Genomic DNA, 21,824 nt, shown 5'->3' with positions numbered 1-21,824 from the left:
TATCTGAGAGTCACAAATGAGTCATATGTAGACGAAACGCGCGTCTGGTGTATCAAATTATAACACTTGTACCTTTGATAAACATTGTCAGCTAAAGTCACAATAATTTAAAAATAACATTTGATTAACTATAATGCTGTACCATTTGATGAAAGATGGAAATATAGAATTTCAATAAACGTTTATTGTTCCCTTATACTGTCATATATAGTGTGTAGCAAATATTTTTTATTTAATCACATTTCCAGTTTTGCGTTTCTATTTCAGATGATTTCCAATATGAACATGGAATGAATATAAAATTTTCCTTTTATAAAACAATGTTGACTGCTGTACCATAATTTTTGACAATTAAGCCTTTTATGTTTATATAAAAAAAGATGTTGTATGATTGCCAACGAGACATCTCTGCACCAAAGGCAAACACCAATAACACAGAAATTAACAACTATAGGTCACTGTACAACCTTCAACAATGAGAAAAGCCCACATCACCTTTCAAGCTATAAAAGGTCAGGAATGACAAATGCAAATCAATTCAAAAGAGAAAACTAACTAACGTACACGAATATTTACGTATAAAAAAAATGTAACACATCAACAAAAGAAAACCACTGAATTACAGACTCAAAGTACAGATATGAGGGTACTCACAGCTACTGACAGCTAGTTAAAAGCCAATGACAGCTAGCGTGCATCTAAGACTTAATTATGATTCATAACACATCCAACACCTAATGGATTTAGTAGGTTTTTTTCACACAATGTTGTAACATAATAAAATTCAATGCATCTGTCTTACAAATGACAGGTGTATCTAGCTATAAAAACCAGGTTCAATCCATTGCTTTACACGTAAAGAAATGCTCGTTCAAAGTCAGATATATGACATATGGCAGTTGTTTTTCATTTGTTTTTATGTGTTTGAGATTTAAATTTTGCCATTAAATAAAAAACTTTCGGCATTGAAATTTCCTTGGAGTTCGGTATTTGTGTTGATTTGTGTTGATTGATTTCCATATTGATAATAATATGCTTACCACTAACAAGTGTTTCTAGATTTACACTCATGATTGTTTCAACATCATGTGAATTAAATCCGACAGCGTACAATGCAGCGCAGATAGACCCAATGCTTGTACCGGCAAATCGGTGTATTTGTTTTAAAACGCCGTGCTCTTCAAGAGCCTGAAAAAGAATTAAAACAAATTTAATCATATGTTCATGATTATTTTGACCATTGTTAACTAATATTTATTCTACAGAATCCATTTCAATTGAGAAATCTTTCAATTTACTTTTGACCAAAACGTAGACATTACACTCTATGAATGAGAAAGATGATATATCAGTTGTTTGTTATTGACAAAAGCGCTTTTTTGGATTTTCCTTCATTAGAAACGTGAACATGACATTTGTTTTTCTTGTGAAGAATATATCAATATGACAGCACATTAGAATATTATGATGTCTGTTCAATTTTGATGAGCGAGCTGAAACCTTAGATTCTTTATTATTTCAAAATTTATAAACAGACAATTTGAGAAAGGTTTGGTATTAATCACGTCAATACCGAAGTACTGACTACTGAGGTGATACTCACAGCATGGATATCATATTTTATTTTTCTGTGAGGTATATGAGGTCACAGAAATCTAAAATATTTTTTATTAATAATTATCAAACTAGGATGATAATTTAGTACGCCAGACGCGCGTTTCGTCTACAAAAGACTCATCAGTGACGCTCATATCAAAATATTTATAAAGCCAAACAAGTAAAAAGTTGGAGAGCATTTATGATTCCAAATTCCAAAAAGTTGTGCCAAATACGGCGAGTTAATCTATGCTTGGGATAAGACAATCCTTAGATTTCCGAAAAATGCAAAGTTTTGTAAACAGGAAATTTATAAAAATTACCACATTATTGATAGTGTTGACTACTGGACTGGTGATAAATAATGATTCACATTTGTTTGAAAATAATCGAGAATAAAGTTCATGTCTGCAAGATAAAAACATTATTCTATACAAATACCTAACCCTCCCAAGTTTATAATAAACTAGACATAGATAAAATGATAAAACCTTACCCTGCCTAGTCCACAGTAGACAAGACCTTTGACACCCCCACCTTCAAGCACTAAATTTTCAAATGGAAAACGATATTGTGTTGAATCGATATTGCTACCATCTGAATCACCATAGTGTACGTGCGAGTCTGCGTCTAAATCTAAGAATGAAGAGTCATGTTATTTTTTATCTGAAATAACCAACATTGCATTCCATATCTAGCTGCAAATTACGGATGCATCACTTTATAATAAAAAATGACATTACCATTATCATAATTTAGGGAAAAGGATCAGAGGAGGAATTCACGTGGCTTTTCTGGAAAAGTAGTTTATGTTACATTATACATAAACATTTATTGCATTTGAAATTAGATCAATCATTCTAAATTATAGACCCATAAAAGTTTCGTTTGAAAGTACACGGATGTCTAAGAACCTAATTTAAAACTAAATGCAACATTAAATACAAGTCAAACAAATTTTCAAACGATAATATTTTGTTTGAAATTTCTTTACAAATACAACAGTTATGTTTTCAATAAAATAATATTACATCATCTAAAACTATACATCCGTCGATGAAACTGGTTTTGGCATATTAACTTTAATCTTTTTGCACGATTTAACATTACCCTAGAGATTAGAGTGAAAAAAAACAAATATTATTAACCCTTGAGAGACAACGTATAACACAAAAAAAAACGTTTACATAATCTTAGAAAAATTTCTCCTTCATTAATGGGGCTATCATAACAAAATAATCTTCAAACAACTTGTTCATAGTTTCTGATACATTAACCATCTTTAAAAGTGAGTAACATAAATAGGGTTCGACTATTTTATTCAATTTTCGCGGGACCAAAGAACTTTGACATGCATTACTGGCGTGGTGAGAACTTAAGATAAATAACTCTGAACAAGACAGGACGATAATGAATATGCAGGAAACAAATGTGTACTAAAGTGAAAGTAAAATTTTTCGCGTTGAACTTTGAAGTCTCGAGAATAAAGCATACGAAGCAACAAGTGGAATAAATGACTGAAAATCCTCCAATAATAAAAATCGTCGTCCCCGAATCCCCGTCCTAGAACCATATTCGTTTCAAGTTTCCTTAAATAAGCTGCAATTACTATTTGTCTGAGGTTGACAAATCTGTAATATGTTGATAAAAATGTCATAGAAGTTACATTGTATTTATCAAATTGAGTACTGTTATATACTAGTATTGTACTTTATCTTGTGTGTACTATAATTATTATCATCTTCGCATTCATTCATTCATTCATTCATTCTTTCCTTCCTTCATGTATTCCTTCCTTCCTTTCTTCCTTCCTTCCTTCATTCCTTCATTTATTCAGGCATACATGCATTCATTCATTCATTCATTCATTCATTCATTTATTCATTCATTCATTCATTCATTCATTCATTCATGCATGCATTCATTCATTCATGCATTCATTCATTCGTTCGTTCATTCATTCGTGCATTCGTTCATTCATTCATTCATTCATTCATTCATTCATTCATTCATTCATTCATTCATTCATTCATTCATTCATTCATTCATTAATTCAATAGGCAGTTAGAAAAGTCTACATACTACTCGGCATGAATTTATAATGCATGCAACCCTTTCTGGTATTATATATATAGGTGTACAAGTAGTAATGAGAGTTTCACACTTATGCATGCACTTAAAAGAGCTTCGGGATATATGACGTGTCTCCTATTTTCAGGTAAGCACATTTAATTTTGTAGGCCTTACAATGCATATACTTCTATCAAATTCACAGTTTATATCACAAGGAAACTTCAAGTTAACATTTGAAATAAATGTCTATTATAATTATGTACTTTCAGTTCCAATAAATGGTTTGCTACATACTATTGTCACTATGTATTTACGCCCTATTTTTCAGAATCTAGGTGGCTTTTTACCCTGTGACACAAAAATACAATCCATCCTGCTCTAACTATACTTAAAATTCATATACGGATTATAACTTAAGTGTGTTACATTAGATCAACATACTAGTTTACAATGTACCCATTAACATTTAGAGAGTAGGAAGAACGCACATAATCTTAAGGTTAAAAGGTCATGGTTACACTTCTTATAAATGGACACTTTGGGTTTGGATGACTATTTTCTTATTATTCACGTATTTTCTTATAGTTGATGTGTTTCCGCGGTTCAACTATTGTAGCCAGGTTTGTTTTTGCCTAATCGATTTATGACTTTTGAAAATCGGGATTCTACTGTTGTCTTTATTTATCTTACTTTCAAAGCTAAACGTTTTTTTCTCAATGGAAGATGATCTTGAACTTATATTCATTTTGTTTAACGTTTCATGCAAAAATAAGACACAAACTCCTTTCTGTATAAAAAAAACAGACTTGGAACGTATGTTTAGAATTCATATTCAGATCTTATCTCTTATTATAAGTAAATCTTCTCTACGTAACTGAATTATTGGCAAGACAATTAGAGTCGACAATTGCTTTTAACAAAAAGATAATCAGTCATTTAACCACTAACAACGATTTTTGTATATTTCAAGTCAGTCGCAGTTGATTTTAGTGATATTATTCGTTTGCTCCAATGTACAATTCAATCCTTTACTTAATATTTATGCTTTTACCTGTGTTTTACTGTTTTGTGTAATGAACATACAAGTGAGAGGTTAAGCTTGCTATAAAACCAGGTTCATTCTCCCATTTTCTACATAAGAAAAAGCCTGTATCAAGTCAAGAATATGACACTTGATATCTATTCGTTTGATGTGTTTGAGCTATTAATTTTTCCAATTGATAAGGAACTCTCCGTTTTGAATTTTCCTCGGAGTTCAGTGTTCTTTTTACTTTACTTTTTAACGATAGGACACATAATTACAGCTTTTTTCCAATACAAATGCGATGTATAATGCATTTGAATAAAGTTTAAAAACCAAAGAAACTTAGACAGTGTTTTGCCATTGACAGATAATGGTTTACTCATAACGAGAAAATGCATATTATATCGTTGAATAAAGTGTACTTTTAGATCAATATCGATGTTTTTAAATCTTATTGCAGTGACATATAAACACGTTATTTCAATGAAATATCAACAACTTGAATCGATTTAAAATTGGCGTAGCGTTCTTTAATTTAGAAATTAATAAGCAACCGTCCGCATACTTAAAATACATTAACTATACCTACAGAACAAGTTTGTTTTAGTAATAATTAGAAACGTTCCGATTCAACACACAACATTATATTAAAAGGATATGTACAATTTCTAATACCCAACAGAATGTTATAAGGAAAAACACTGTCTGTCCATACATATTTATTTTCAAATGTCTAAATGTCCCACTCTCTTTGAAATCGATATTTTCCGGAACTATTTGGCACAAGAAATAAGGCAAATATCAATAATTGAAAAGAAAATACCAAAAGGGGTTGAAAGTTCTGTAACTTGCATAAACTATTTCCTAATTTATGCACAAATATCTTATTGGTATGTATGGTAGCTTGCAACTATTTGTCAACAAGAGAATTACATAGTAGGATATCATATCTCCTTCAGTTCTATAGTTTCAGTGTCTTAATGTTTTCTTTTTAGATACACCGGCAAATTTGTCCGGGAAAATCAGTAGCCTAAAACAGTAACGTTTAAGGCAAACGGAATTTGAAGCGAATGTCATATAAGTGAAAGGTTTAGCGCTATAAAACCAGGTTCAATCCACCATTTTCTACATTTGAAAATGCTTGTAGCAAGACAGGTTTCTGAAAGTTGTTGTCCATTCATTTGATGTGTTTTGCCATTTAATATTGCCATTTGATTAGGGACTTTACGATTGATTTTTTCTCGAAGTTCAGTACTGCTGTGAGTTAACTTTATATCAGTGATTTTTATGAAATTCTGTATGCATTTTGAAGCTGTTGAACTACACCGGAATATTCGAGACAAAAAAACTGAATGTGATATAACCAAGGTATTCATTAAAACTCGAAATCAACATCAAGTTTAACCTGCATTACTCCATACTGGTTGATTTCATAATTTTAGTTCGGTTATTTTTTTTTACGTTACTATCATTTATTTCTTCTTAGTTGATTTTTTTCAGATTCAACCTTAAACTTATGATTAAAGGCGTGTTGTGCATTATAACTTACCTAATGAAATAAATAACAAACATTTTATTGTATGACTTAATCTTTTATCTTTTTGTAATAAGCTTAATTCTCAAGTTTTCGTGGTTATATGATATGAAAAGGTTCAGTCATACTATTAAGTGTTTGTATTCTATTTATCAAGGTAAGTTATAATGCACAATATGCCTTTAAGTAAATAAATTTTAGCTTAATTCTATTTAAAGAAACACGAAACGAATGATTGATGAAATTTTTTTTATTCGATTGTTGAACCTATGCATGTCCATATCATAAACTAAGTCTTCGGTGCACGATTTTATCATTTTTTACGCAAACATATCGTATACTAGTCTTTTTTTTCTCTCTTTGTCTGTTATGATAAGAAAATATGGCAGGTCATTTTTTTCTGTTTTGAAGCCGTCGTTTACCGATTGTCACCTTATTGTAAACAATCAACAAAGAAGCATGGATATTGAGAACGTGTACAACATGTAAAATCAGATACTAGTAATAGTTCATTTCAGTGACAGTTCCATGCTTGTTGCGATGACCAGTTTTTCACCAGGAGGGTCACGTTAAGGTCGCTTGCATACGGAAAACATGTCGTCGACTTGCTTCCTGGAAGCAAACAATTAAAGACCTTTTTGATGACCTTCTACTGTTGTCTATTTAATGGTCGAGTTGTTGGCTCTTTGACACAATTCTCATTTCCATTCTCAATTTAAATTATAAAAAAAGGTAAATTTCTTCTAAATGTGGACAGGTTAAAGACTTTTCTTCAGAAAAAGTATATGTACATAAGTTTAATAATATATACCTATTGACTGGTTATAAGGGTAATAACAAGTTTTTTGTCCCTGAGATACCAACTATTGCTCAACTCGTGCAGATATTTTCTTATTCATATTCATTTTGGTAAAATAAATATATTCATCAAATTATACAATTAATTTTCTTCCGTAATAGCAAAATAGAAGAAGTTTAAGTAATGACTAACCTATATCATCAGAGCATTTATCGCATTCTTCGTGAAGAGATTCCAAAATCTTTTCACGAGATGCTTGTATTGTTTGTCTCGCCTTCCGACATTTCTCTGTTGTCAGCTCATCTTTCGAACCTTGGGAGGCAGAGTTACCCATTTATCTAATGATAAAAAAGCACAAAATAATGTTATAATGATAGAATACGAAATATACAGGGTTGTCATAGAGAGAAATCTGCACACTTACAGAACCAAGTTGCATTAATAGTTACCTTTGGGACCAGAATTATAACTTAATACGCCAGACGCGCGTTTCGTCTACACAAGAATCATCAGTGAAGCTCAGATCAAGATAGTTGTTAAGCCAAACAAGTATAAAGTTGAAGAGCATTGAAAACCCAAAATTTTAAGTTTTGTAACAACATTAAAATGTAAAACAGTTTTCCTTTAAACATTTAAAAACATTGAAGATTAATTTGATTTGTTTTTATTACGTATGTGGTTTTTTTTCTTGCAGTAATTCATGTTTGTCTTAAACACTGATTAACCGAAACAATAATGTGAAAAATCATATTTATATTTTATAATTATTGCAAGTTACTGCAAACATTTCTGTAATGAAAACCATCATATTTGGTATTGACAAGAAACATGTTTAGTAGATTTGTTTTGGTCAAATCGGTCTTTTTAATTAGGATACATTTCGATAGGGGAAATTCTTTATTTTAGCTGGATTAAGGGTTTACAGCATGTACAAGGGTCTTATAGTTCTACAGAAACGATATAGAAAATGACAGACCTGTTTATCTAAATATCTCTTAGGACGTGCTGCACAAGGATGATCCTTTGACTTTTATAAAACGAGTGTACGACAACAAATTAAATGTAAATACTATATGCTTAAGGATGCTAAAACAACGGCTTACACTTGATAAGACGTGAAAGAAATACAAGTGCTATGAGAAAAACAAAGATAAATATGTTGAAAAACAAAAGGAAAAGTAATGTAAAATCAAAGGCCCATAAAAGCACAGACAAAGCCATTTCGAGATTACAAAGAAAAACAACATACAACACGGAATAAATTAGGCCAAATCAACAGTAAATCATCAAAAAGTAATGGTTAAAACATGAAATATAAAAAGTACAAGTACTCACCTTGTTTTTTGGTGGAGCAACACTTATCAATAAAAGATTAAAGTGATATTTCTGGTAAACACATTATCCCCAATATACATTTAATTGCATGTATTTCTTATTTCATATAACACAGATACCATTAACCATAACTCATTCACGGTTGAATTTGCCAATGCAGTTAACTGCACATTTTTTTTGTGATTACAGTATTATACTTTATTAAAAACCTATGATCTCTCATTTAATAAAATTTATGTATGGTCCATATAAAACATGAATAGTTTTTATCACAAACATATAAACCTATATATATAAAGGGAAATCCGAGTGTCTTTATGTCGGAAAAACCTACAAAAAACATCGGAAACTAGGTTTGATACGTGTAATTAGTTTGTTGATTTCCGAATAGAAGTTAAAGTTCAGAGTCAACTTCACAATGTCATGTGCCATTGTGGGAAAATAGTTTCATGGGACATAAGGTTGACGAATACGTTTTCATATGTGTCGCAAATCAAACATAATGGCAGATTACATTTATCTTTCATTCCGTTTCTTAAGCATTTCTTGCTCCAAAAATACATGTAACAACTACCATATACTAAAATAGGGACGAAAGATACCAGAGGGACAGTCAAACTCATTAAACGAAAACAAACTGACAACTGCAGGCAGGCACATTTAGAAATCATATCCATTTCTTATTTCCCTTTTTCATCCTTAATTTACTGATGATTAATGCCAACACAATAAGCCACCACGAATGTTTTTTTTGAAAATAAAACACCTTCTGAGGGTTTATAGTGTGCAATACTAGTAATATAATGAATTTTGTATACGAGGCAGCAACATAACGACATCTAGTTCACACGAGATAAGCAGATGTATACTTTTTTTTTTTTTTTAACTATATCAACATTTTTAGAAACTTTAAATCTACCTGAGCAAAATAAAATTTCAAATAAAAACATAATTATTGATACAGGGAAGAAAACGTACACGTACAGTTATCTTTTTTTATGCATAAACACCACTCGATCTTCATGTATAAATACAACAACTGAAATTTAAAGCATAAACATTAACGAAAAGTGCATATTCTTAATAAAAAATGATTTTTTTTCTTATTTTAATAATTTGTTTAAACTTACCTGTGACTACCTATGAAGTTATTTACACTTTTAAAATGCATGGACCATCAAAAGACGTTAAATATACTTTCTGCTCTTTGTTCAAAATGTTGCCTCAATTCATTTATCAAACGTTAAATTAAATTCATAGTCTGGAAAGTATTCACCATATAAACACTATATATATGTTATAAGTAAACCAGCAAAACATATTTCGTTTCCTCTCAGTAGTATATAATGTCTAATACGGTGACGGACCTTCTACAGACAGAATATTGGATTTCATTTCACTCATTTGTTATTAAGATGGATCGGTAGATTATGAATGCACATACTCTATTTTCAATTGTGAAATGTCATATTTTCTACAACCTTTCAAGATTAAAACAGATCTCAGAAAAAAAATGCGCGTCAAAATGATAAGAGTGAACCTTTTCTTAAATGTGTATTATTTTGCTTTAAATTGTATTAATTTTACGGAATACTTGTACGGAAAGAAAGATCTATACATGGAGATTGCAGAACAAGCCCCTTTGAGAACCTCAGTAATAACATATGTATATATTGAACAAAAGTAAAGGATCATGTCAATATGTAAGGAAACGGTTTCATTAATGTTGATTACAAGTTAACGACCCATTTTCGTAAATCACAATTCTAAGACGCAAATAGATCTGAAAATGTAAGGGGGACATCAGAGGGTCTTACGTCCAAAGTGTTTTACCTATTGGAAATATCAATATTATTTGTTACCATTCTTGTTATTATGTTAGTACAAACGTTACATTTATTTCTAACTTCAACCTGATTAAACGATATTTTCGTTTCTACGTTTGTAAAAAAGTCTTTTTACCAACAACACGTGCATGAAAAGCGTTTAGAAAACAACAACAAACGCCTCAAATAATTTACTAAATTTTGGTTAGAGATACATGCACTTTTGTTTTTAATCTTTGTACCGTTGAGAACTATTTACCCTGTCGGCTCACTCTCAATATTTTTAGATTTGATAAATTTCATTAGTTTTTGTACCTTGATATGAATTTCTCTAAACTGCCAAACAAGAGACAGAGTGGTTTTCTGTGAGAAATTTAAGAAACAACTACCAAAAACAATGCAATTTGTAAAATATCTTGCTAGAGTCTCACACTTTGGCCAGATAGATATAGATACTCATTTTACTTGCAGCATCGCCACTTAACAAGTGACTGTCCCAATGAATGAATGTGTAGAGGCTGCAACAAGTCAGGTCACAAATTAATAGAATGTCCACCATTTTATCAAAACATGAAGCAAAAAGACCAACAAGAGAAGGAAAACCAAATAACAGAACATGTCACCACAATGCAAGAAACAGAAAAAAATATGAACCTATAGAAGATATCACACATCAACACAATTAAGAAGATGACAATTCTGATGAATGTACAGATCTTTCTATTCAATCAAGTGCTATTTTTTTTAACAGAACATAACAGTTACCACAAATGAGAAAAAAGATCTAAAACCACAGAAGAAAAAGAAAGAAAAAAGAAAACAAATGAAAGCCTTTCACATACAGGTACAGGTAAACAACCAAAGCAAAAAACAAGTCATACACAATTGGACATTAACAGATTTACCACTCCAAATAAAAAACAAGAATTTCGAAAAGGAAGAACACCACCAACTCAACCAGACCAAGACAGATAAAACAAGGCTTTACAGATTAAATCAAAAACTTTTATCATATCTTTTATCTTAACATAAAAAGAAAAAAAAATCATTGTATGTAATGTATATAGTATTTGCGATACTTAGTTATCATGTATTACAAAAGTGTAATAACACAAATGAATTTTATATTTCATACATTCAATATCAACATAAAACCAAATGATATCTCAAGTATTCAACATTGATGATGATACAAGCACATTTGTATGTTATCAACATACCTACTTGTTAGAAATGTATCAAATCAAATACATTTTCAAAAATGGCTTTTCCCATATCTATTTTTAGTATCAAATTAAACTTTATTAACAACAGATATAATGCAACAAAATCGCAACAAAAAGAATTCTAAGAAAACAACGGTAATACTTACATTATCTGTTTTGACAATAACCCACTGTCATATCTGGTCTAATAAACCTAAAATTAAATCAATGAAACTAACTAAAGTATCAAATAGTTATATAAATAAAATTTCACATAGTTTGTACATGATGATACTGTTTGCAGATAGATGTGTTCAGGTACATAAACATAAATTATGTAACACAGTAATGAAATCGTGTAGTAAACGAATGACTTTGTGTTCTAGAACTTGTTATATTACAATAACGCAATGTGAATATTTATAGCTTTATAGACATTGGTTAATATGTAATTTGTTGCATACTCTTCGTTACGAGAACACAGAAGAGTTCCCAAAGGATTTCTAACAACGTATAGGTACTCTCTGTTTTTATCATACATGTGTTACAGTCTGTATGTTACCATCATTGTACGCGCATGGTTTGCATGCTTGCGCTACTGTTATGTACTCATATTTCTTTATTGTATACATTGTATAATATGTAAACATTTTTTAACATGTATAAGATCAGAAAACATCTTAAAGTTTATATTTAAAGTTAGAACAAACATGCCAAACGAAAATATACGGCTAGCGGAAACTTTAACTCAACTAGTTTATTCGCTCATCAACATATATGCACCAAACATAGAAAAGAAAAGAAACAAGTTCTTTAAAAATCTGTCTGATTTCATAAGTAATTATGCAATTGGAACGGTAATGATAGGAGTTGACATTAACGATGAACTGTCAAACTTAGATAGAAAACTTACTAATGGAAAACGCAACATTATAAAACCATTAAATAGTTTAAAATGCTATATTCAAACACAAAATCTAATAGAATGATTGAATGAATGAATTTTATTTCTCATTAACTACAAATTACATAGTTACAGAGATTATATAAACAATTACATAAAATATTGAAGCACATGTGACCAATACAAACATAAACATTAAACTACAAACTAACCAGGAGTGACTCTCACATTTATAATTTTTATAAATCTACACAATTTTTCAAGAACAATATATTTATTAGAGATCAACTGTTGTTGATATTTATAGATATTTGAACGAAGAGTACAGTTGTATGGTAACAACCTCTTTCGTTCTTGATTTAGAGCAGAACATGACATAACATAATGATATATGGCGATATTTAAATTCCCAAAAAAATACAGTTTACCTGGAAAAGACAAAACTATAGTCAAGCAAGTCGAATTGATTACTTTTTAATTAATAAAGATTTTGTGCTCAATACTAAATCAAGCGACATGAGACCCGCATAAATAAAAAGTACAGACCTTCAAGGCGTTTCTCTTAAATTACAAAGCCAACGTAACAGCCGAAAATAGAGGTCCAGGATACTAGAAATTAAACAGTTCTATTTTAGAAGAAAATGAATATTGTTAAGAAATAGAAATAATAATTGCAAAATACAAAACCATCATACAAGACACAACTACGGATGTGCATCTTCTTTGGTACGCGATTAAACTTGATATTGAAATGTTTACAATAAATTATTGCAAAAGTAGAACTTATAATAAAAATAATGAAATTGAGCAAATGAAAAAAAATTTCAACAATTTAACTGAAAAATATCAGAAAAATAGATCATTATGAATATAAAGCTAAAGTCGCCTAACGGAGATCGAAACAAGGTTGGGTAGAAAAAAGGCGAAGAAAATACGGCTAAGAAAAAAAAAACCAAAAACATCAATAATAAAAATACTAGTAAAATATAACAAATAAAATATTGTTACAGATCTATGATGATATAAAACAGAAGATGTGGTATGATTGCCAATGAGACAACTATCCACAAAAGACCAAAATGACACACACATTAACAACTATAGGTAACCGAGTTTAGTTGTTACAGATCAAAGTGAAATGCTTCAAATTGAAAAGAAATTTTTCGAAAAATTATATCCAAGAGAAAATGAAAACATTGCCCAATCACGGGAATATATTAACAGTAAATAAATTATCAAAACATGACAGTCAGATGTGAAATTTTTTAGGAATTTTGGTCTTGAATGCTATTCAACTTTGTACTTTATTTGGCCTTTTTAACTATTTTGGATTCGAGCGTCACTGATGAGTCTTTTGTAGACGAAACGTGCGTCTGGCATATTTACAAAATTTAGTCCTGGTATCTATGATGAGTTTATTTACAATAAAAAGAATTAGCACTAGCAGTAAATGATTTAAAACCCGATAAAAGCCCAGGTAAAGATATCACAACAAATTTCTATAATAAGATTTGGCAATCATTAGGGCCAATCCTTGTTAACATAAAAGACAAAGAATTCTTAATAGTATATACAAAAAGAATGATCCACTAGATCTTTCAAATTATAGGCAAATCTCCTTATTAAACTCAGACTATAAAATACTATCTTACACATTAGCTCAAAGAATAAAAAATATACTAAATTTAATCATAAATGCAGACCAAAGAGGATAAATATATATATATATATATATTGGCTTCAATCTTATACAAACACAAGACATCATAGATTATGCCGACAAATTTAATGTTGAAGATGCAATTTTGTTTCTAGACTTTAAAAAAGCATTTGATACTTTAAAGTGGACCTTTATGTCCCAAAATCTCGAATATTTCGGCTTAATAGTTCATTCATTAACTGGATCAAGACGTTATATTCTGATATAAATATCTCAGTGTTCAATAATGGATGGATTTCTGCACCTATTAATCTAAAAAGGGGTTGCGTCTAGGATGTCCCTGCTATTCCGTGATCTTCGTGATCGAAGTTGAAATCATGGCATGTAAATTAAGGAATGATTATAACATTAAAGGTTTTTAAATCAAACTTGACCATTCAAAGCATAGTTACTAAATTATAATCCTGGTACCATTGAAAACTATTGTAAATTTCCCAGTTAGCAGATGATACCACTTTTTTTCTTAAATCAAGAAATGAAGTTATAGCAGCATTAAACGTTGAAATATTTTGCACATTTTCTGGTCTAAACGGAAGGAAAGCTAAAAAAAAATGTAAAGATAACGTAGATAATATTAAATTCACAGATAAACCCTATTAAGTGTTAGGATTGTATTTCAGCACAAATAAAACAGAAGGCGCAAAATTAAATTGGGAAAATAAGTTTGAAAAGGCAAAGAATCTCATAAAATCTTGGAAAAAAAGACATCTTACTATCATTGCTAAAATTCTTATAATCAAATCACTTATTATTCCACAATTTACATACTTAGCAAGTATAAGTTATAAATAAAACGCATAATGACAATCTAGAAAGAGAAATTTTCAATTTCATTTTGGACGGTAAACAAAACAAAGTAAAAAGGTCAACTCTCATAGCAAATTACAGTACAGGAGGACTCAATATGTTAGACATCGACAGTTACTTTAGAACACTTAAAATCAAATGGGTATCAAGATTAATGGAGTCAAAACATGAAAATTGGTCAATTATTCCGAGATTCTTTTTTGATAAATACGGAAAAAACTTCCTTATCTTCAAAATAAAATTAGAACTTAAAAATTAAAAAAATAAAATAAAATAACAACTGAATTGCCAGAATTTTATCTAGATATTGTAAAATGCTTGATACGGAAAGGTGGAGGTCAAACTTAATCACCCACTAACTTTAGAGAAATACGCAAAGAAATTATATGGGTTAATAAAAACATAAAAATAAAAAATAAACCATTATTGATGATCAATTGGATCAGAGCAATATAATCTATATTAATGAAATTATTGACGAAAACGGTCAAATCAACGAAAAGACAATACTGCGTAAGTTAGAAATGGAACACAACTGGATAGCCGAATTATCAATACTAAAAACAGCTATTCCAAAATGTTGGATAGATATCATGAAAACAAATAAATCAGTTACAACCCGAGTTAGATTTAACGAAAAAATAATTAGAATGAATGAAACAGAAATGAATTTAGCAGATCTTGATAACAAAACCGTCTATCAATATTTTAAAACACACAAAATAACTCTAAATATTGGAATAATAAAATGGCAAAGAATATTAGACGTAAAACATACATATTAGACACTATACATTACCAAACTTGGAAAATATCTAAAACCTCAGAATGTGCTTTATTCAAATGCACAGACAATTAGTATTATTTTTTTTTTTATCGATTGTGAATTTTTTAAAGACTTGTTGAATAAATTAACAGAAAAACCGACATTACAATGACATAAATCTTATTATAACATTAATAAGTTTCTCAATTTACAATTCATTTTACACGTCAGAACAAAAAACAAAATCAGCTGACATATTCAACATCTTCAAAAACGATTTTTTTTTAATATATTTTGAAGTTAACAGATGTGTAAAAAAAACCTAAAAGTAATCTAATTTGCAAATTTCAAAAAAAATCTTTAAACTGTTAGATTATAAAATATGTTAACTTAGTATTCATATATAGTTGAGAAACATGACGTAGAAACTATTTACTCATGTATATTTAAAATGAAATACTACAATACAAAATAAAAATTGACACCTCAGCCGTAAAGAAATCCTTTAAATTACACCTATTCTAAAACTTTAAATCACAACACAATAACGTACATATAATTGTGAAAGACAATAAGTTTATATTTCTATAATAATAAATATATATTTTTTTATATAAATAAGGCCGTTAGTTTTCTCGTTTGAATTGTTTTACATTGTCATATCGGGGTCTTTTATAGCTGACTATGCGGTATGGGCTTTGCTCATTGTTGAAGGCCATACGGTAACCGATTGTAGTTAATGTATGTGTCATTTTGGTCTCTTGTGGACAGTTGTCTCGTTGGCAATCATACCACATCTTCGTTTTTGTATATAATATCTTACCTTTTGACTATAATCAAGATAAAAACATGAACTATATTATCCTTCAATCATGTCAGGTTACGATAATTTGATTACACTAGACACACGCACGATTTGTGTAAACGAACAATATGTGTCAGTTAGAAGGATCCAGATGGGGGTTTGTTATTCTGTAAATATTTAATTTTCACCCCTTTTTCTGTAATCTTCAAAAACTTAACCCCTTTTTTCTCTAATCTTCATTTTTTTGCCCGTTATTCTCAAATCTTAATTTTTTAAGTGCATTATTATTTAATCATACAGCTACATCCAAACCCTCAGGTAGATTGAACCCAGTAATTAGGATGTAAAAGTAAAGGTCAAATACGGAACAAAATTACGTAATTATAAAAATGAATGATTGCAATTTAACATGCTTATATTGTAATATATTTCTATTTGTAATTGACTAACAATTTGTTGGATGCATTTTAATTGATAAATGTATGTATAACAGAGAGAATAATACATGGCAAAGTCCGTATCATATGTCGTATCATCCCCCTACCCCGACACACCAATATCAGCCGAACGGCCTTAAGGCCCCAGGGATGATATTGGTCGAGGGTAATGCGGCATGTGATACGGATTTTGTCATGTTTTATACGCTTTATCATATATTTCAGCAGAGTATTATATTATATGAACTGGTTTTTTTTTATCCATAGCAATGGATTAACTTCATATCTACTTTTGTCTTGTTTCAAAAGCCTTAAAAGAACTGCTCAATTACTTATTTGAAGCACCTGGGTTACTTTACAATTTGTGTGCTGTTGTTTTGAAATTATTATGTTTATTATTGTATTTTTTTGTGTGTTTTGCATTTTTTATAGTTGCATTTAGTGTTCCAAAAATATGAAAACTTATAACGTTCGTGACGTCACAAACCAAACAATTACGTCATTCAAAAAATTGGGTCAGGCCCGAATGACCGTTCCATTGGACCTATTTTTAGGAAAATTTGTCTTAAGCTTACATAAATAAAAACTGATTTTATTTAAAAAGAAAAGTAAAAAAAAGTAGGGGTGTGATAAAGGGTATGCGATAAAGGGTGCGCATCAAAGTTGCGCGATCAGGATTAAACAGCAGGCTATTAATCAAATATGCAAAACTACTGTATTTACTACCAAAGATATGATAAAGACAAATTAAACTAAAAAGTACTAACACAATTTATTATATACTACTAACGGTAAACGAGGCCGGTATTTGATGTATCCGCTAACAAATTTGAAAAACTATCTATAAAACATGATTTACTTTTTAAAAAGTAATTAACAAAACATATTAAAAAAAATGAATCTCTTTAATCGATTTAGAAGACTTGAATATCGGTAAAGTACTGTTGCCTTTATCACAGCGAGCGTTTTGGACCTTTTGGATTATAGCTCTTCATCTTTTATATAAGCTTTGGATTTCAAATATTTTGGCCACGAGCATCACTGAAGATACATGTTTTGTCGAAATGCGCATCTGGTGCAAGAAAATTGGTACAGTTAATTTTATTAAAGCAATGATTATAAAATCATGTACCTATAACATCGTTACATGGATAAGAAAGCAAGATTTACTTTTAAGAGTGATAAGATTTTTAAACAGTATGAGGCCAAAATATTTAATTTGAGCAAACTTGTATAAAAAATAAAATAAAAGTCATTATTTTGTTAAAAATCTTTCAAAATCAAACAGCTGTGTTTGTGTTAAAAAATTTAATAAAAAACAGACCGTCATAGAAACGATATCGCAGTCTCATTAAACATAAATATTATATTTTTAAGAATTTTAAAAGAACGGCTTCCATTTATTAAGCAGAGAAAGAAATAGAAATGGTAAGATAAAAACAATGATAGATAAATTGACAAAAAGAAAAAGTAATGTGAAATCCAAGGCCAATAACGTACAGACAAAAGCTTTTTAGAGATGAAGCCCAAATTACAAGTAAAGTAACAAATAACAATGAAAAAATTAGGTCAAATTTACAGTCTATCTTCAAACAGTAATTGTTGTAATAAGACATGAAATAGAAATAGTACATGTACTCACCTTGTCTTGTTGGTGTAGCAACACTTATCAAATCACAAGTTGATATGATATTACTTGCTAAAACAAAAATTATTCCCATGCAATATACATATTATCACACTTAACAACAATTGTGGTTCACGGTTGAATTTTTTGATGTAGTTTACTGCACATTTTTTTGTGATTACAGTATTACACTTTATTTAAAACCCATGATCTCTCATCTGATAAAATTTATGTATGAGCAATTTAAGGTTTATGTACCCTTCTGTAGCCATTTTTGTACGAATTTTTCAAACCTCAATTGTATCCAAACTACAGATATAATGAATAATAGAGATAGGCCATTTAGTACATATTCCAAGGGGAAACTTGATGCAAAGCATTATTTTTTACTGTTTCATTGCATTTGATTGAAAAGGGGGACTTTGTGGCAAATAAATCAAGATTTTTATAGAAAATCTACAGCCTTTAATACAGAGATTTTTGTTATAAAATTTGAAACATAAGTTACTTACTTGATTTTCTATGATGTGCTAGTGTTTATTTTTTACAAAAAGTTCTAAGCAACCTGTAAATTCCAAAACACCTCGTGCTGGGTCACTAAAGTCGAGCGCACCCTAAAAGGTGTACTTGATTTTGGCCATATTTATATTTGTTTAACCAATAACTAAATTCATAAAGATGTTTAAAGGAAATCAATGCTAGCACTGCATACTATAATCCTATTCCTACTAGTCATCAAATTTCCAAATATGAGAGTACAAGGATAAAGGCTGTGGATTTTCTATAAAAATGTTGATTTATTTGCCACAAAGTCCTCTTTTTCTATTAAATGCAATGAAACAGTAAAAAATAATGCTTTGCATCAAGTATCCCCTTACAATATGTACAAAATGGCCTATCTCGATTATTCATTATATCTGTAGTTTTGATACAATTGAAGTTTGAAAAGTTCTTACAAAAATGGCTACAGAAGGGTACATAAACCTTACAACATGAAAAGTTTTTATCACAAACATATAAACCTATATCAGAAAAGGGAAATCCGTCAGTCGTTATGTTGGAAAACCTACAAAAACATCGGAAAGAAGTTTCAATACGTGTCATTAATTTGTTGATTTCCGAATAGAAGTTACAGTTCTGTGACTACTTCACAATGTCACGGGACATTGTTGGAATAAAGATTCATGGTACTTTCATTGTTAACACTAAACATGTGTTATTCTGTTATTATGTTTACATTAGTTGCAATATCATGTCCTAGTATTACAAGTTTCTTCTAATGTTTACAATGATTTTTCTAAGTTACCCGAGTGTGATCAATGTCTAAATGTCTTTCTCTTTTGTCGTTTTTATATAGATCAGATCGTTGGTTTTCCCGTTTGAATGGCTTTACAATAGTAGTTTATGGGGCCCTTCATACTTTGCTGTTTCGTACCTTCAACTATAGCGGTTTACTTTTATAAATTGTTACTTGGATGGTGAGGTTTTTTTTTTGCACTCGTACAACATCTTCCTATATCTACTAAATGTTAACTTTTGAGTTTGTTTTGATTCGAGAGTCATTGAGAAGAGTTTTGAAGACAAAACGCGCGTCTTGTGCAAATACAAAATTTTAATCCTGTTATCTATGAAGAGTTTATTCAAACCGAAGAACAAATTCGAAATTGAAAGTAGCTAATAAGAAATGCAGTAGGTTTTTATTGTCCATTCGTTTTTGATGCGTTTTGTTATTTGATTTTGCCATGTGATTATGGACTTTCCGAATTGATTTTTCTCTAAGTTCAGTATTTTTGTGATTTTACTTTTTAAAACAATAAGAGACCCAATCTGATATTAAAGAAGTCCTGCTTCACAGATTTGCTTTCAAGTTTCTGACATCACTCTACTTAAACATCTTGGAAACGTCAAAACGATCCACAGTTAAAAAAAACACATATACAAAACAATGGCTACATGCTTTAGTGACTATCGATGCAGTCGGTCTCACTCTATTCACACTTTAGGCGAGGCCATCAATTTGTCTTTTTTTAATTTCATTTATATCTTTGTCAATTTATGAGCTTTTTATATAGGTAAACAGTAAAATCATAAAATATTGAACTCCGAGGAAAATTCAAAACGGAGAGTCCCTCAACTACTGTTACCTAAGTTAAGGGTATCAAACTTCTTGCTTTTAACTGAACAGCTATGACCTGTTTATTTAGTATTTATTTTTAATACAATTAGATAACAAATCTTAAGGGAACAAAGTGATTGAATTCCATGCATCCCGTATTAAACTTGATGATTTTCCTTATTCTAAAATATTTGTTAAAGATATGTAATTTAATTTGTCAGAGATTTATTTTGAGGCAAAACGTAGTAACTTTAAAACTTAATTATACGATATATTTTTTTCTGCCGATGGTAAAAAAAGTTGCAGACCCATGAGAGACAACGTAAAACACACACATACGAGTTATTGTAATCAAAGACATATGCGTAAAGATTTCTATTTTCCATGTTTTTACACTTTGAAATCTTCGATAGATGAAACATCTAGAGGTTGACGAGGTCCTTTTAACATGTGTGTAAAACAAACATATGGAACATTGCATTGAACTTCCATTTTGTTTGTTTAACATTTCTTGCCCAAAAAAGACACATTTTAACTACCAAAGACAAATCCAGCTTTGCCTGTTTATGATTCATATACATTTCAAGTAGAAGAACCCTATTTATACTAGATCAAAATTTGTACAAGCTTCAATTCGATCCAAAAAAAAGTAAATCCTTGATATAAAAAAATAAAACTTGCACGTACTTACATTTTCTTTATACGTAAAACACCACTCGATCTTTATTCATAAAAACAACAACTGCAATTCAAACTTGTTTATGCATATATATTAACGACAAGTGTATATTCTTTGTAAAATGTTATATTTTTAGAATTCTTTGTTAACAAGACAATAGACAATAGCTTATTGGCAATTTTACATGGTAGTAAAATACAAACAATTAATATATATGTGAATAAAAAATTAAAGGTTTAACGAAAATCGATTGCAATAGATTAGTTCTTGTTTTTAAAAATTTGTTACGAAAGAGGAAGATAGTTTTAGTGCCGTGTAAGATTTATTATTAAGCATAACCTTTATCTTTTTTTTGAACAATGTTGTTATATCTGTTCCTGTAATTTTGTATTCCATATATCAAACATAGTTATCCTATCACCCACATTAAGCGTGAGATATACAAAATAACTATGCCATATTTGTACATTTGCTGAACCATGAAAACGAGTTTTACTATAAAAGTCATAATATGCTGGAAGACTGCTTAATTCAGCGGCATTAAGACAGACGATAACTTTATTAACATTAG

General features: G+C 29.9%; 1 protein-coding gene across 8 annotated transcripts in view; it reads right to left on the bottom strand.

The window, feature by feature from the left end:
* Positions 1 to 18,699, bottom strand: part of LOC134706359 (uncharacterized) — a 28,506-nt gene extending 9,807 nt beyond the window's left edge. For 2 of the 8 annotated variants that reach the window (XM_063565232.1, XM_063565240.1), the window contains exons 1-4: positions 18,474 to 18,699; positions 7,219 to 7,364; positions 2,093 to 2,232; positions 1,041 to 1,188 (exon numbers count right to left, since the gene is read on the bottom strand). In XM_063565232.1, the coding sequence (XP_063421302.1) occupies positions 1,041 to 1,188; positions 2,093 to 2,232; positions 7,219 to 7,360 (430 nt within the window). In that variant the 5' untranslated portion in view covers positions 7,361 to 7,364; positions 18,474 to 18,699. Of the gene's footprint in view, positions 1 to 1,040; positions 1,189 to 2,092; positions 2,233 to 7,218; positions 7,365 to 8,361; positions 8,647 to 9,345; positions 9,401 to 9,491; positions 9,672 to 11,559; positions 11,607 to 16,412; positions 16,513 to 18,473 lie in introns of those variants that run through there. The other 6 variants (XM_063565236.1, XM_063565239.1, XM_063565235.1 and 3 more) reach the window with 6 other exon arrangements.
* Between the last annotated feature and the right edge of the window lie 3,125 nt (positions 18,700 to 21,824).

This window comes from Mytilus trossulus, chromosome 2 (genome assembly GCF_036588685.1).
Source record: "Mytilus trossulus isolate FHL-02 chromosome 2, PNRI_Mtr1.1.1.hap1, whole genome shotgun sequence".
Taxonomy (NCBI): domain Eukaryota; kingdom Metazoa; phylum Mollusca; class Bivalvia; order Mytilida; family Mytilidae; genus Mytilus; species Mytilus trossulus.
The sequence above is the reverse complement of the archived record's forward strand: the minus strand, read 5'-3'. Positions and strand labels throughout refer to the sequence as shown.